The sequence below is a fragment of the Dermacentor andersoni genome, chromosome 11 (genome assembly GCF_023375885.2).
Source record: "Dermacentor andersoni chromosome 11, qqDerAnde1_hic_scaffold, whole genome shotgun sequence".
Taxonomy (NCBI): Eukaryota; Metazoa; Arthropoda; class Arachnida; order Ixodida; family Ixodidae; genus Dermacentor; species Dermacentor andersoni.
In genome coordinates this window covers 96,149,694-96,167,523 of record NC_092824.1, presented here as the reverse complement: position 1 = coordinate 96,167,523, position 17,830 = coordinate 96,149,694, and the positions used below count along the sequence as shown (strand labels likewise).

Genomic DNA, 17,830 nt, shown 5'->3' with positions numbered 1-17,830 from the left:
TCAGCGGCCTGTTGTATGACTCACCCCATGGCCAGTACATTTGAAGAAAGAGCGACCTTCAATTATTTCTGCTTTACTGCAGATGTTGCTTAGTAGAGAGACATCTGGGAAAGGTGAACCTGCGAGCCCTCAAGACTTAAGCTGACGACAGCCCTCGTACTCCAGCCCAGCTCAGAGTTCATCTTAATGTTGACTTCCTCGAAACTTGGCAGGGCATGGCGATGCCGCTATACATTCAAAAAAAGGTGCCGGCAACCAAGCAGTGACACTTCTTTTATTTATTTTTCAATGGCGCACATTGCGTAAAACAAAAATGTTGGCCCCTGAGAGAGATATCACTGCTGTGTGCACCATGATGTTCTCTTGTGTAGGTAGCCACAGTATACCCTTGCTTCAAATCTTCATCTTCTTGACTAGTCGCCAACTAGCCGATTCACACATACACAGTGCAACCTCCCCCATCTTCTTGCACAGCAATGAAAGTGTATGTTGTTGACAGGTGCATGGATCGAGACAAGCTTGCGTAAATACAGTATATATATTTATTTATTTATTTATACACCAATTGACAGTGAATCATCTGCAGACAACAGTAAAAAGGAGAACATTCAGAATTGATCACTTGTGAATGGCCTGCATAACGAAGATGTGTGTGTATCGTATATATAAAAAGAGCATACACCGGTTGCATAAACAAACAGCACAGTAAAAAAAATATTGAAGTTTCACAAAGGCACAAGAAAGGTGCCGTCTTTTGAGTACCTGGGGCTGAAGTACTGGATGGCACTAATGATGCTGGAGCACATTGAGTGTGTTGCATATTCGAAGACTGAGGAGTGCAGGACAGACATCATAGCTCCAGCAGGGCCACATTGGCAGGGCCCCGTCAAGAGAATGGTCACAGTGATAGTAGGGGCAATGCGGGAACCTTCCACGTTATGAGACTCGTGAAAGTAAAGCTGTGTTGGCCTAATGGTGGCCCTGTGATGACCAGCTTACTCAAGTCAGTGCATCTGCGCACCAATTAGCATCAATTTCCAGGAATTTTTTTTACAGTTGCATTCAATGATGTCGATGACAATCACTAAAAACATAATCATGTTGAGCAAAAAAAGGGGGAGAGAAGAGAGATCAAATTTATTTGTAAATTGCACTTTGTCTGGGATAAAATGTTTTAATTAAATTCTTGGATATTAAGTGCGAAATCAACGACCTAATAACGAGTGGAAAACTCTGGATTACATTTCACACCATCTGGGATTTTACATGGGCGTTTTTGTATTTGGCTCCCATTGAAATGTGGCTACCACGGCCAGTGTTGACCTTGCAACCTGAAGCACTCTACTTAGAAGAGAGACCATTATAGCTACTGCAGTAAAGTGAATATCACACTGTTCTGACGATCAAAAAGCCGGGCTAGTTAATTCCTTGTTGATACTAATAATTTTTCTAGCGGGGGAAGACATAGACAAGAATGTGCTCTCCTCCTGTTCGCATGTTCTTTTGCGAGTATACTGTTGGGTCTGTTGTAACTGCAAAGAAAGAGACATTGAAGGGCACAGGTGATAATGATCCAGTGAAAAAATAACATACGTTTCATAAACCTGAAAATAATAATAACAAAAATCATATGTGACATGGCTACAATTGTATAAGGCAGTAAAAGGATACTTGCTTGAATACTTGCACAATTCAAGGAAACAGAAAAAGAAACACTTATTCATGTCAATACTGCACGATACACAAAATTGAACAATCACAGAGTGTTAGCAATGCTCTTGTCTAGACAAGCTCAGGGTGTTGGCTCCCGTAGTTATAGTGACACAACATTTTTGACCCTAATTCATGGTATTATTTCCTTCTACGAACCAGTCTCAGTTTCTATAATCACGCAACGGATACATCATGATGTCACGACAGGCTGGCTCACTTTGGTCCTGCGATTGCTGCAGCTGCGAAGCACAAGCACACTCACAACAGGCGCAGTTCTCTTGTTTGCTTTTTTTAAGAGCAACGTCATCATAACTATATATTTATTGCTGCACAATGTCCTGAAATTCAGCTATGTCACGACGATGACGTCAGGTCTGGCGTTTCTGGCCATCGTGTCCCTAACACGGGACCAGTTTCTATCCGGATGGAGCGTTTCTTGGCCTACTAACAGGATGCCAGCACTGCTGGGAGTATTGGCCAATGTCACTGCCATCGCATTCTCAATAAAAACTCTCAAGAAAATACTCAAAAACAGAAACCAGTGCCATGAGGGAGAGGATGACAGCTGTCTGAATTTGGCCGATGTAATTAGGCCTAACATAACCTTTATGCTTGACAAACATCTTTTTACGAGAGAGAAATGTGCGGTAGAGCTACCAGAACTCTGAAACTGGGTGTTGGTGCTCCTCTTAATAGGAAAACGGAATACTGACAAATACTGACACACATACTTTGTTTACCCTTTTTTCCAGGGACACTTGTTCAACAGCTAACAACTGTTAAAAGTTATCACAAAGTGCAAGACAACCCTGCACGTATCAGAACTTTGTCGAGCGCTGTCAGTCATGAATTCCATTGCGAGAGAACCCTGTACAACCAGATTACATGTGCGATGCAAGTAGTGGTACGCAAACACCAGTGATTACGTGGGTACGTATGATTAGTCATGCATAAGTAGCCGACATGCATGACCCAAAAATTTTAAATTTAATTCTAGCATTTTACATGCCAAAACCACAATATGATTATGAGGCACGCCATAGTAGGGGATACCGGATTAATTTTGACCACTTGGGGTTCTTTAACGTGCACCCAAACAAAGCACGGTGCACGGGCGTTATTGCATTTTGCCCCCATCGAAGTGTTGCCGCCGTGGCAGGGATTTGATCCCACCTCTTCGGGCTTAGCAGAGCAACACGCTTGACCCATAAATTGGATTCTCGACGACTATGCTCACTGCTATCGTTGTGCTGTGAGTGTTACTTGTTTGTCTGGGCACAAGTACACCCAATAAAGAGTTCAATCTTTAACTAATGCTGTAGCAGTCCTATTCTTCACCATCATGGCAACATGATAATGCAGTGTGGTATAAAGTTGAAGCATTGTTAGATATTCAAACAGGAGGCTGCACTATAATGTCAAAACAAAGTGGCATTTTTCAGGATTTCTACAGATCCCTCATGTTGACAAGTGAAGTGGAGTAGATGGAAGCATGCTGCCTCCAACATTCACCTAGACGCCGATCAACCCCTACCTACCTTGTAGGCAGTCTAAAAGAGAAAGACAGTTCAGGGCCCATATTCATCCATTGCTCACACTCGAAAATGAAGTGACGTTTTGGGTTCCACACTGCACAGATTGCGAAACCCTGTCTTGTTGTGTTGGTGGTAAGTGGCCTTTCTTATTTCAAACAGCTGTAATGGCTGCTTCAAACATTGCATAATTAAGCACTAAGGCAGTTTAGACTGATGATACAATTGTTCAACACTTTGTTCCTATTGATATTGCAGTAACCGTTGATTATCTGAAGAGAAAGTAAAGGCCAAAATTTCATTTTTAGATTACAAGTTGAAATTGTGGTGCCTGTGTGTCAGTGTTACGTCCCAGACTTTTTGAGAGTAGTATTTTACATTTCTGCAGTTACAGTGCAATAAAAGCTCTGAAAACTTGCTAGTCAATCTTTATCGATAAAAGATTAAGTACACCTCTGTAGACAGTGTCAAAACCCGTGAAATGATGGCAAGCTAATGCAAGAACTTGAAAGCAATGTCACCACCGATCTTTCATTTTTGCACGCTTACTCGCTTGTCAGGTCTCCTTTCATGTAAGAGTGCCTTTTCTGGCACTGAGTGTAGAAGAGCAACTTACAAAGACAGGGCTCAACTTGCATTTCTCTTTAGACCCTGTTTAACTGATAAGTCAATTGCACTTCATAAATTATGAGTAAGTCTAGACAACTAAGAACAATATGTCATTGGTCCCACTCCCATAATGTGCGACTTCTCTCTCTTTCTTTAGCTTTGTTAAAGCTTGCAAAACAGCCGGTGTAACTGGGTTCACGTTCGCTCCTCTTAAATATTTCTTTGGGATATACTCCTTGAAAGGTATCGCACAACTTTTAGCGCGTTGCTCAGGTTTCTATAAAAGCTATTTCAGGACCTCTTTCAGCAAGAGCTTTGAGCAGAGGTGTGTTTGTGAATACGGTGATTTACGTAAGGCGGCCCTGCTCGACTTGGTCGATCAAGTGCGACTAAGAGGAGGCCGCTTTCAGCTTTGCCGCTTGAGGTACACCAGCCGGGTCAAAGTGGAGGTGATGAAAGGAACCTGCTTCTTGCGGTGCATGTGGAGGTCATTTGGAGTGTAGGACTCGCAGTGGATGGCGACCTGGCGGCAAACCACCGTCAGCATCGAGAGCAAGTCTGCGTATTGTGCCCGTTGTCGAAGCACGGAGCAGAGGGCCTGGATGAACCAGGAGCCTTGCATCGTGTTACGCCACGAGTAGAAACCTGCGGCACCAGCACAGACACAAGCCAGTCAGTGGACGTTTACTCGTTTTGCGTTAAGGAGGGAGGGGGGGGAGTTCAGAACCGATTTTATTTTATGTTAACCCTTTTGTTATCGTGCCCACTCAAGTCGATCACTGGTCATCGAGAATTTCAATAGAATATTTCAGAACATTGAAATCGTTTATGGGTGTGGTAATATTCAAAACTTTCGAATGATAAATCAAATATTGTTTTATTCAATCCGGTTTTTGAATCAAACAACCACCGTTTGCAATGGCGAATATTTTTCAAATAATTGAGTAATACGTAGTACTTAAAGTCGCCAACTATGCATTGCAATCGAATTGGAGCAATGGTATGATAAATTTCATCCAAGGAACGAGTCACCATTCTTTTAGCCGCCAACATGACAGGAACAGAGCGCTTGCCGCTTGTCGTCATTGGAAAGGCACAAAAGCCACGGTGCTTTAAGAACATGCCTGCTCTTCCGGTGGAATACCGAGCGAATAAAAAGGCCTGGATAACGACGGAAATTTTTCGTGGCTGGATGCAGAAGTTAGACCGACAGTTTTCCGCAAAGAACCGCAAAGTGTTAATGGTGCTGGAAAATTGTAGTGCGCACAACAGTGTCACCGGACTGGACAACATAGAAGTTGTTTTCTTGCCGCCGAACACAACATCGGCCCTCCAACCGATGGACCAAGGCATAATTCAGTATGTCAAGACCAAATACCGCAGGCGCGTGCTGGAACGGATGCTCCTGTGCCATGAAGTCGGCAAGCAGTACGACGTGAATCTTTTGAGCGCGGTCAACATTCTTGCCTACGTTTGGCACAACACGCCCGCGCACGTCGTCGCCAACTGTTTTAGACACAGTGGCTTCGTTGTGCGTGAGCCTGGCGATGATGCAGTGGCCGAAGTGTCGTTAGATGACAATGGAGATGACTGCGAGGATTTTGGAGGAGTTCTGCCGGATGCAGTGACACTCGCTGATTACGTCGGCATTGATGACGGCGTTGTTACAGCCGGCTCGCTTACCGAAGAAGAAATTGTCAGGGACGTGCTGCACGGCGAAGATTCTGAGGAGGAAGAGGAGCTGCGAGAGGAGCAGCCTTGACCCCCTCGCACTGTGAAGAAAGCCGCGGAGGCCCTCGCTGTGTTGGAAGAATTTTGCTGGGACACTCCAGACAGCATGCGAGCTTCTAAGCACCTGGAAGGACTTCGTAAAATAGTATCCGCGCGGGTTTCTGCTCGAAAGCAGACGAGCATCCTCAATTACTTTGCGCAGTAAAGGTTTGTTGATGAAAGTCGTGCATTTATTGTTTTTGTTGTCTGCTCGATAATTCGGACATTCGGTTAATTCGGACATAAATTACGGTCCCTAGAAGTCCGAATTAACAAGCTTTTAGTGTATATCAATTTCCTATAGTAGTATTTCCATTTAAAATGAGCACGAAAACATCGGGTTTGCAAAATTTTGCTGTTTTTTAAAGTTTTTTTCTTGCAACCTATGTATAACAATAACTAGTTTTTACAAGTTATAATGTTGCACTGCATGCTAAGGTGTTTTTATGGTTACAAGACTTTTGTTCTTAGTTGCCTGAAAAATTGTAATTTTCCCACAGTAACGAAACAGTCAGTAATCATGAGACGAAAAAATGACACAAGAACGCTTCCTTTATGCTTCCATAAATGCACAAAAGTGAAATGTTGAGAACATGTCATTCTACAGACTTTTTCTGCATGGAACCTCGCGGAGGGTGTGGAATGCTTACGAAAAGGAGTGATAGTGTCATTGAGTATTGTATGCGTAGCTAAATGTATGCTAAAGGTGGTGAAATTCTTACTTTTTTTTTTTTCCTCAGCCCAAAATTTTCTCTTTTCATGTGTCACAACACCTTCGGAAATGCACATACTTTGGGTGTGAATGAATATCCATATTGCCACATGTACGTGTTTGTCTTTATCGGGCGACACGTTTCACCGCCTAACAAATGTTATCGCACAGCAAAGGCCACGCCTGCATGTATCGGAAGTTTCTGGAATGTTATCGATGGTTCCATCCGCTGTCTGTGACTGAACCTTGTGTAATCTGATTGCATGTGTGCGCGACGCGAATAATGTAGAACTTTGTGGAAGGCACGCGGGTCCCAGCGATTACTCTAGAACATTCAACGATTTATGTATAAAAGCCGACGCGCTTGACCCGCTGATCAGATTTTCGCCGATCGCCGACTGTATTCAGCGCTATCGTTGCGCTATAAGTGTAGCCCGTTTTTTGTGGGCACAGGTTCGCCCAATAAAAGTTAGTTTTGTCTTTCACAGTATTGCTACTGTGTTCTTCAATGTCACCCCCACGTGACATTATCACAAATTTAGAAACAGTCAAACTAAGAAAGTGAGAATGTCATGTCCTGCACTGAAATTCAAGGAACATGACAAAAACAAGTTAAAATATACCAAACAGCAAAAGAGAAAGCATCTCTGCAAGCTCAACAGAAAGTCAATAAACATTTTCAAGAATGTGGCTTTCAATGTTTCACGTAACCTTCACTTCCCTAAAAGGCATCAGGATTGTAGTCTGTGGTGTTTTTGTGATGTGGGGAACCTTGGACAAGTGACCTGGTACACCATTATTTCCTCTCGCCCCTACCCCCCCCCCCCTTTTTTTTTCATATGCCATTCTTTACTGCTATTCCACGAAGAGCATGTCACCTGGGTTTCACACCACATGTGACACATAGCTCCATGTAGAAACATGTAGCGTAGTAGTGTCGTACCTACAGGCTAACTCCTTGACAGCAGTCTCCGTTTCAATCAATGAAGCCTTTCTATCTTTTGGTAGAACCAACCATATCACTGAATTAAATTTGCAGGTATAAGATGGAATCAACTGAAGCAAGACCGGGGTAACTAGAGATTGTTGGAAGAGCCTTCGCCCTGCATTGGACATTATATTGGCTAATCTCACTGGTCTCAATTCGCCCAGTTACTCTGCCCTGATCTCCGCGATCTCCTCATGCTATCAGGTAGACTGGTCCGCTCACTTAACCCCGGTTTGCTTCTCTCTCTTTTTGGTTGTACATCTTCTCAGGAGGCCTAGAGGGACGTTCATATACAGTTATACCTCGGTATTATGAACTTCAATATAACAAAATATTTTACATAACAAAGTATCCAACTTTTCATAACCTCTTGTCCATAGAACACCATGTAATCAGAGCATCAATATAACCAAGTCTATTTCTATATGACTTCAATATAGAGAAATTTTGCTTTCACAGCAAAGGAATGCCTAGACAATAAATGAAGCAGAAAGATTGCATTTTTGGAGTTTGCATCATTGGGTGTTTCATAACCACGTGTACAGTCAAACCCACTTATAACAATACCGCTTTTAACAATATATCGGATATAGCAATGGACAGCCGCGGCACCGTCACCTTTGCAGTGTGTTCTATGGTAAAATAAACCGCTTATAACAATGCTATCATACTAGATTGTCGGTTATAACAATTAAATGTAGTCATTTGGAGCCAACCCTCACAGAAAAAAAACGCGCAAACGCAGCGACCACGCCGGCCAAACTACTCCGCCAAAAGCGCGCACGTGTATGCGGAGCTGCCCACACAGGGGCGGCGAAAAGCTCACGTGACGACGCATGCGAGGAGAATGGGGTGAGCAGGAGAAGCAGGAGAAAAGACGGACGCTTTTCTCTGGGCGGAGTAGGAGAGCGAAGGAAGGCATTTCTTTTGTTGCTTTTGTATCGGCGCGCGGGGAGCAGTCCATTCTGAGGGTGTGCCGCTCGTTGAAAACGCGTCACGGCAGTTGAGTGTGGGCTGCCCCATCTTTCCCATTCTCCTTGGTTCCTGCTTCACCAGTTGCACGTGTTCCGAAGGCAGCGTACAGTGTCAAAGCACGTGTGTTGCCAGCGAGGTTTTCGTCATCTGCCATCACCGGCCTTGGTCCTACTGGTTCTGCAAGCCCATCGGATCCCCCCCAGAGTTCAACGATGGAGGATTCTCCTTCAGGAAGCGCGGCCAGCGTGGCTCAACTGGATCAACTGCCGCAGAAGAGAAAGCGAGCGGCAATATCTTTGGAAACGAAGCGAAACATTTTGAGAGAGCACAGAGGTGGTGAGAAAGTGTGCAACTTAGTACGCAAGTACGGCCTGTCACAGCCGACAATTTCAACCATTATCCGCAATGCGCTCAAGATGACTGAAAACGAATGCCATGCTAGTGCTGGCCATGCTATGGAGGACGGCTGGAAAAGGATTCGGCATGGTGCCTACAAAGACGTGGAGGAGGCACTGTATCAGTGGTTCCTTAGCGCACGTGCTATGAACTTGCCAATTAGTGGCCCGATTTTGGCAGAGAAGGCGAAGCACTTTGCATATCTCCTTCAAAATACCGATTTCCAGCCTGGTGGTGGCTGGATTCAGCGGTTCAAGGAGAGGCACGGAATCGTCTACAAGGCAGTCGTGGGCGAGGCAGGGTCGCTCGATGTCGACGCTAGACTGAAGTGGTTAGATGAAACACTGCCGTACCTCCGCGAAGCATATGCGGACCGGGACTTGTACAATGGTGACGAGACCGGGCTATTCTTCCAAATGCTTCCATCAAAGACACATGCACCCAAAGGCGATCCTTTTAAGGGCGGCAAGCAGAGCAAATTACGGGTGACCGTTTTCCTTTGCACGAATATGGACGGCACCGACAAGTGTCCCACCTTCGTAATTGGAAAATCTATGAATCCCCGCTGTTTCCATGGTGCTGCGAGGATTCCAGTTCGTTACCGTCATAATAAGAAAGCGTGGATGACGCGTGAACTTTTCCGCGAGTGGCTGAGCGAGTTCGATCAGGGGATGCAGCACGAAGACAGGAAGGTGGCGTTGGTCCTTGATAACTGTACTGCACACCAGACTGCCCAGAAGCTGACGCATGTGAAAATTTTTTTCCTGCCGCCGAACACGACTGCAGGCTTGCAGCCCATGGACGCAGGCGTGATTGCATGCTTCAAGGCATTATATCGCCGACGTGTGTTGAGCAGGCTTGCTCTTAACCTGGACATTGCCGTGCGTGAATGCCGACCCGCTCCAGACTTTAAGATTTCGCTTCTCATGGCTGTCCAATTCATTTTTGGGGCATGGGCAGAAGTCAGCTCCTCCACCGTCATGATTGCTTCCGAAAAGCGGACTTTGCCGGGGATATCAGTGATGCGGAGTATCGCGAAGCTACTGCTGATGGAGCCATTACAGAACTTTGGTCTACGGTGCGTGGTGATGACGGCGACGCGGAGGGGCTTCAAGAATTCTTGCACGCCGACGATGCAGTCGCGACAAACGAAGAATTGACTGACGAGGCGATCGTTGCAGCAGTCACCGGCGCGGAAGACGATGACAGCAGCGACGACGAAGATGAACCGGAAGCTGTACAAGTTGTGTCTCAACAGGAGGCCTCCAGAACGATCGATTCCCTGCGGGACTTCATTTTTGAAAAAAACTTTTCGCTCGGACATGTTCAACATTTGGATGCCCTCCAGAAAGACATCGGCAAGATTGCGGCGAAGCAGTCGAAACTCGCCGATTACGGGTTTGTTTCAGCAAAGAAGTGAGAAGTGCAAGCTATTTTGCCCTCATTAAATGCTCTTAGGTAATCATGTTTTCTTTGTTTTTTGGGGGGGGCGCTAAGGGATTTTCAAGCTGAGAGGCAGCCACAGCAACCTTCTCGTATTTTTTACAAGGCCCCTTTCGGGACCACCAAAACAATGCCTCGGCAGGGCTGGCATGTCACTTGCCGTCTGTGACCCCTCTTTGCAGTTGTTATGCTTTTTTTCGTACAACCCGTTTATAACAATTATCGGTTATAACCATGAAATTTTCATGGCACTTGAACATTGTTATAAGTGGACTCGACTGTATATGCAAATATATACCAAGCAATCTAGAATTCACAATTTATAGGCTGTCCACCACTTGTTATGTTACCCCTGAGTGAAAGTGGCCACAGAATGTTGTGTAATTATTCACTATCGCCCACCTGGCACTGTGGAGTAAGCGGCCAAGATGTCAGCATGAGTGGGAATGCGGTATATCCGGGTAGGCGAGTCTGAGGTGTCCAGAACTGCCTGGGCACCAGCATCAAGTCGATCTCCACGACAGGCCTGAAATGTGAACGGAGATAAAATAAGTTGCAATGTTTCCTCTGCCCCGCAGAGTCTCCGACAAACATTATTAGAGAGGAAGCTATGCAAGACAAGTTCACAGCAAGTGACGAAAAGTTACGGAAAGTGGTCGAGCAAGGAATGTCGCTGGAGCCAACACTTTGAAAAAGGAAGTTGTCTCTTTGTTACCCTGTTGAAGACAAGTGTCTCAGTTGAAGCAATGGCTGCAGTAATAACCTCCTACATTTTTTAAATACCAGCTCAGTGACTCCCAAACCTGGGGTTCACTGAGAGGGCGCCACTTTCCCAGCAGTTGGTCACAGTTTACAGCGTGTGGTTAGGATCAAGTTAGGATCAAGCCTTCATTTTACGTTATGTGGAAGTCGAGGAGCAGACATGAAGTGACAAAAGCTCCCAGCTAAAGGTTGTCCATGCTCTAGCAGCAACAGGTATAGAATTATTGAGAATGAGCTGTCACTGCACAGGACCACTTGCTCCCATGCATTGCAGAGTGCCTGGGCAGGCATTAAAAAATACATTACTCCTTGATCATTAGACACTAGGTAGCTGGCGCTAATGTTTATGGCAGCTGCAAGTATAGCACTTCAGCCGGCATGGGAACAATGGATATGAGTTTACCAGAACTTCGTTCTTCCAGGTTCGAATGGCCTTGCAGCTCTGCACGTTCATTATTTACAACTAAATAAGCATTGCAGCACCAATGTGTCAATTTTCAATGATTACTCAAGTGCATAGAGACTTATTGCCCTCACGCATTAATAAATGTATACAACTGGCAATATATTCACAAAGATAAACACAAAAAATAATAGTCACAATAATGTCTGAAGCCACAAGCATGAAGATTAGGCAAATCCATGTTGTAATCAATGTTTACAAGCTAGCTGAAGGTTCGCAGCACCAGAGTTCCCTTTACTAATATTGGTAGGAAACTTATTTGAGTACGGTTAAGTGTGATAGACGAGACAAAGTAAGATGGGACAGACGGTACAAGCGCTACTGACAACTCTGAACGTTCAGTGGAAAATTTCGCAGCAGCAGGACAATGCACACATGTGCCCAGGGCACTGAAATAAGCAACAAGAAGGGCAGGTGCAAATAAGAAGGCGACATATCAAAAATTGCACACAATGAGTGCACAATCTTTTCATGGAACATGATAACTGGGAAGCATGTGTATGCTGTCAATTGCACACAATTGGCACAAGAGGCATACAAGACAAAACCAAAGTGAATAAACCAACTTAGCTGTGGCTACCCATGAATCACACTTCTTTGTTTAAAAGTGCCACGAAACCACGCTAACACACGTATCAGATCCAGAATTTCTTATTAACACCACTTCCAAAAGCCCTAATTTCATTTTTCCATGGCCTACAACTTCCACATTCTTCAACTGCAGACAGCAACCACAACTTCTGAAGTGTAAAGCAAGATTCAAGCCTTCTCCTGATTTCAAACACTTAAGGAGCTGTCGCAGCCTGTTCTTCAGGCACTGGACAGTCTGTCCCAAGTAAACCCAACCGCAGCTTAAAGGAATTCTGTATATGCTAGAAGTACCACATGGGACATACTGATACTCGTGTTTTGAACAAATGAACAAGCCTACCTCGAACAATACCTCAAACAAATGCCTCTTCTGTGGGGTACCTACAACATCTACCGCAGGCTCTACCGTAGCAGCGCTGACGATGGCAGCACTAGTTAAGACGAATAGTCCAGTGATCAAGTCAGCTACTAATAAATTTGCGTTATCGAATGCACCCTCAGGTATGCTCTTCTTTCTTTTTTTTTTTCCTGTCACGCGATATGGGGGGGGGTCGACTTACAATCGTGCAAATACAGTACTGTATGACGAAACACGAGTACTATCAGTATGTCCCACGTGCTACTTGTGTCGTGTACAGAATTCGTTTCAGTTGCGGTCATGTTTACTTGAGACAGACTGGCCAGCGCCTGAACGACGTGCTGCCACAGCACTTTAGGCGTTTGATATAAGAAGGCTTGAATCTTGCTTTACAGTGTAAAAGTTGCGGTTGCTAATTGCAGTTGAAGAATGTGGAAGTTGTAGGCCAGCGAAAAACGAAATTAGAATGTTAGCTTTTGGAAACGGTGTTAAAGAAAATTCTGGATCTCATGTGTACGTTAGCGTGGCTTCAGAAGTTCCACAGATTGGTTGCCGCAGTTGAGTGGATTCATTCACTTTTGTTTTATTTTTTATGCCAATTATCATGTTTCACGAAGAGATTGTGCATGCATTGGAAAAAAGTTTTGCCGTGTCGTCTTGTCAGTGATGAAAGTGGCAATTTATCTTTTGGAGCAGCTTTCAAACCATGAAAAATCTCAGTTTGGCAAAGAAATGCATGCTTTAGAGCAGTAATATTTACTGTTGGGAGCAAGAAAAGAATGCTTTGGAGCAGTACTCAGTGCAATGGTGCAAGCAGGAAGCTCTGTCTAAGTTAGTGTTTTCTGAAACATTGTACTAATTATGTATTATACTAAAACGTAAGTGTTTTTTCTTAAACTTGCTTTTCAATTTTATTGTTAATGCATAAGGTGATGATGATAAGCACAAACTTAATCCTAATTCACAGTTAATTCTGCATCTTAATAAAGAGTGACGGAAAGCATGCAAGGGTGAGTCATGAAGGGTTGCTTGATGTGCGGCACTTCCTCGCGCATGCAAACTAAGTACAGTTTTACGCTCGTTACAACGGACCCGCATACAACAGACCTTCAGATATAACGGACTATATTTCAACCTTAGCTTGCGCTACCTATTTTATTAATGCGACGAAGTTTGCTTTAAACGGACCGCGCTACAACAGACTGTCGGCTACAGCGGACAAAATTAGCGGCCATTTTTTTTTCAAAATGAGCCGTATAAAACGTACTTTTGCCGTGACTACACAGGCTGACAACTGACTTGCGAGGGTCAGCCGACGACCGCGGCTTAATATCGCGCGTGCGAGGGAGGAAGGCAGGGCGGAAGTGCACCGTCTTCTCTCGCACGCGAGGCATGGGTGGGAGGCGAGGGGGTAGGGGGTGTTTGTACTTGGGCAATACTCCGGAAGTTGCTGGTTACGGCGCGGCCGCGTGTATGTTGAAAGCGATCTGTGATGTGGAAAAAGTGCACCCAGTGCAGGTAGCTTCGTATACGCTGTGCTTTCGACGTTTAGTCTGCCTTAAAGCGAGAGACAGCACGAAGATCAATTTGCTCACTGCTGCTGCCATGCTTCCTCGCTCCAATGTTTTGACAGCGACTTTTCGCGGTCGAGCAAGATGTGAATAGCTATCGCAATCGACGCTTCACGTTTTGGGTGAAACTGCGACTTTTACTTTGGACTTTTTTTACTCTGGGCGTTCGTCACTCGCTCTTCGCAATAACGTTGCTAGATATCGCGACCAAAGTTTCAGAAGTGAGGCGTTTCAGATATTATGGACTTCAGATATACTTTTTGTCGGATTATCAGGGTCGGTTCTAACGAGAGTCGACTGTATTCCCAATTTGGGGCAAGTGCATGCCGGCGCAGGCCTGGCACAATACCTGCAATAAACGACAATTTCGCACAGCATGTAGACGGATTTCCTTCGCGGTGCAGTTTGGTGCAGCTTGGCACAATTGGCACAGCGCTTCCATTACTGCCTTGCTTTTTGGGCCTGCTCTTTTTGCTGCTGGTTTCAGTGTCTTGGGTGCATGCGCACATTGGCCTGCTGCAGCGAAGCTTTCTAACAGACATTCACAGTTGTCATTAGCACTCATCCCACCTGTCTCGCCTTACTCTGTCTCGTCTATTGAGCTTCACCGTACTCAAATATGCATCACCAACTTGCCCAAAATTTTACTCTTCTGTAACAGGAAACTCCATGCTTTCTTCATTCCCTCTCACCTCATCAGTTTCTCTCTGCTGAGCCAGTATCGATAGCAATACCATGCCTATCGCTGCCTCCTTTCTTTCTTTCCAAGTCCTGATTATAGAAGCCCTTAGAGGCTGGCGTCAGTTTTGAAATGATAGCTGATGCGGTTTCAAACGAGCTGTGACACCAACTTTTTAGGCAGCATTTATTTTTGTTGTTGCATTTTTCTCACAAATAATTGCAGCAAGGTGTACAAAGGTGCCAGGATAAAAAATGAACACAACTGAAATGTGATTTCAGGACTAATGTAATGTCTAATCACAACTGCCAATGCCAGCTTCAAGGTCGTTAAATTTTGCACATTCTGGAGGGCGAATACACACATAATAAACTACTGCTATAACGACCACTGTTAGCAGAAGTGCTGTGTTCGTCATAAATGGGTGCAACTGTACATCTATACATCTACAAACTACTGACATGACTGATGTGCCCCTGGCAGAGACAAACGCAACTAATCTCACAGTTAAATGTTTCAAAAATTTTAAAAATCTCATGTATGTGTGTTTCTCAATGAAAACCACATTATGCTATTGGCTGTCTTTTTCATATGACTAAACTTTTACTTTTTCCCACAATTTCTGAACTACCCAGCATAATCAATAGCACATGCTGGTAATGGCAGCTTAAGGTGGCAGTAAATATAAAATTAAGTTCAGCTGTACTTTTAGCAAATTATGCTTCTACAATACCACAAGGGCCCCTCTCAGTGAGAGAGGAAGCTTGGCAAGTCAACAAAGAAGCAAAAACGAAAGACTGCCGGCGGTGCCACCTTGAAGTTCACACACCATATCAGAATGATGTCATGGATATTCATGGCATCTGCTTTGACTTAGTTAATTTCCTGCACTACAAAAATGACTACATTGTATTCTAATGAAGCCAAAGACTGAACCTGGTAAGTTTCGATAACTTTACTGTCCGACAACGGCTGAAATACGAGAAAATGCTTCAGAATCCATGCCACCCCATGGCGTACAGGTGCCGAGGTATGCCATGAAAGAAAAGTTCAGCGTCCTTATTATCTTAACAATGCAACTCTTAATGTGAAACTAACAAAGCATGTTCAAAAGACACTATTAGTCTAACCTGATTTAGTGTTTGTCTTCAGTGTCTTCTTCAGTGTCTTCAGTGTGTTCAGTGAATCTAGGGATTCTTTGTCACTCATCAATGCTGAAGGGGTCCACTATGTGGAAGAGTTTGGATACGTGTAGAGACACATTTGAGAGATGCTGACCTGAATGAAGAACAGCTTGGGCTTCCCAAGAAGGCTGGGGCAGGCATCGCCATGAAATGGCTCAATAACGGTGTCAACCGGAAACTTGCCATCCGTTCCATACAGAACATCACATTCGCCATGCGTCAAGAAGCAGCAGACAAAGCAGTCATCGTCCGTGTAGTCTTGCTTTCCAACTAAAGAAAATAAGCAAGGCAATAGCTCTTGTCAGACGCCTCAACTACTGTCTCACAATTAGCCAGTATATAAAATTTGAGGAAATTTAGGATATCATCGATGCCATGGAGAAAGAAAAAAAACAACATGTGACAGTTTGGCAGCCCATTCCTGAAAAAGTATAAATGAAAGGCTCATTCGAAATAGGTCCTCACCACCCGACAGGCAAGCAGTAATTTTCAGTTCCCCGGCATGTGGAGATTATGTGAAAGAGAAGAGCAGAGTGCAGATGGCGAGGGTCGATCCGTGAAGAGGACGCTACTAAAAAGCTGCCACAAGCCAAACGTTGCCTTAGAAGGTCTGGGAACCATAGAGGGTCTACGGTGCTTCCCAAAAATCGCTCGCAAGTGGGCCCCAAAGAAAACAGCATTGGTGTAAGAGGAGGTTGGCTTGCTTAATGAATGTCTTCCTATGTTGACTTCCCCTTCCTTCCTCAGGGGAACCTGACTTTGGTCATATTTAGTCATTGTGTTTAAATTATGTCTTGTACATTATCTTGCCCACACAGTCTTAACTATATTCTTAAATTTTGTTGTTATCACATTTAGAGAACACTGGCTCATACTTAATTGCTTATTGCCACAAATCTCTTATTTTCCAACTTTTTTCACATTGTATCGCCAGCTGCCATATTTATATGTCCTGGCAATTACGAATAGTTAAGTTGCCACATTAGGCAACTATCATTACTAACACCTAGGTACTTCGTTTAGAAAATTTTTTATTGACTAATTGACTGCTGATACTAGCTAGCACTACCTGACATCATGCTCCTGTTCCTGTTCACAAGTCAGGTACTACACATTCACCCCAAGAACTATCGTCCTATCTCATTAACCAGTATTCCTCGCAAAATTCTAGAACACACTTATTCACAACTAGTTAATTTCCCAGAAACAAATTCAATTTTTAACCCTTGTCAGCACGGCTTTAGGAAACACTTTTCATGTGAAACTCAGCTATTATCATTTACCAATGACCTGTTCTTTAATGCTGACCTACGTCTTGATATTTACTGCATTTTCCTGGATTTTGTCAAGGCATTTGATATGGTCCCACATATTTACTGATCCTTATGCTCAGCAAACTTAATATTCATCCTAACGTCTTATCTTTGATTAGAGATTTCCTGACTAGCAGAACACAGTATGTAACGGCTAATGATTACTCTTCTCCTTCCTCTGCTGTAGCATTGGGAGTGCCACAAGGATCGGTGCTGGGTCCATTGCTTTTCCTCATCTATATTAGTGATCTCCCTGACTACACTACTTTTTCCTCTATTAAGCTCTTCGCTGACGACTGTTTACTTTACTATAAAATTACTAATCCATCTGATGCATGTAAACTGCAAAACGATCTGAATAATGTGTCACTCTGGTGCATTAAATGGCTAATGCAACTTAATGTAACCAAATGTAAATCTATGCAAATTTCCTGCCGTTCAAAATGCAGTAGCATGTGCCTATACTTCTTAACAGTAATCAGCTAACACTTGTTGACATACAAGTGTTTTGGCCTTCATATCACAAAAAGCCTCTCATGGCACACCCACATTGAGTATGTCTGTAATAATGCTAACCGCATGCTTGGATACCTGCGTCGTAATTTTGCATTTGTGCCTGCATCCCTGAAAGTAATTCTTTACCGAACATTGGTACGATCAAAGCTCGAATACGCATGAGCCATATGGGATCCTGCTCAAACCACTCTAACTCTTGCCCTCGAATCAATCCAAAACCATGCAGCTAGATTCATTTTATCAAATTACTTGCAT

General features: G+C 44.1%; 1 protein-coding gene across 1 annotated transcript in view; it reads right to left on the bottom strand.

Moving 5' to 3' along the window:
* Nucleotides 1-528: 528 nt before the first annotated feature.
* Nucleotides 529-17,830, bottom strand: part of LOC126539102 (caspase-1-like) — a 29,358-nt gene continuing 12,056 nt past the window's right edge. Inside the window, exons 5-7 of the mRNA XM_050185828.3 lie at nucleotides 15,841-16,016; nucleotides 10,541-10,664; nucleotides 529-4,499 (exon numbers count right to left, since the gene is read on the bottom strand). Coding sequence (XP_050041785.2) covers nucleotides 4,261-4,499; nucleotides 10,541-10,664; nucleotides 15,841-16,016 — 539 coding nt within the window. The 3' untranslated portion in view covers nucleotides 529-4,260. The remainder of the gene's footprint in view (nucleotides 4,500-10,540; nucleotides 10,665-15,840; nucleotides 16,017-17,830) is intronic.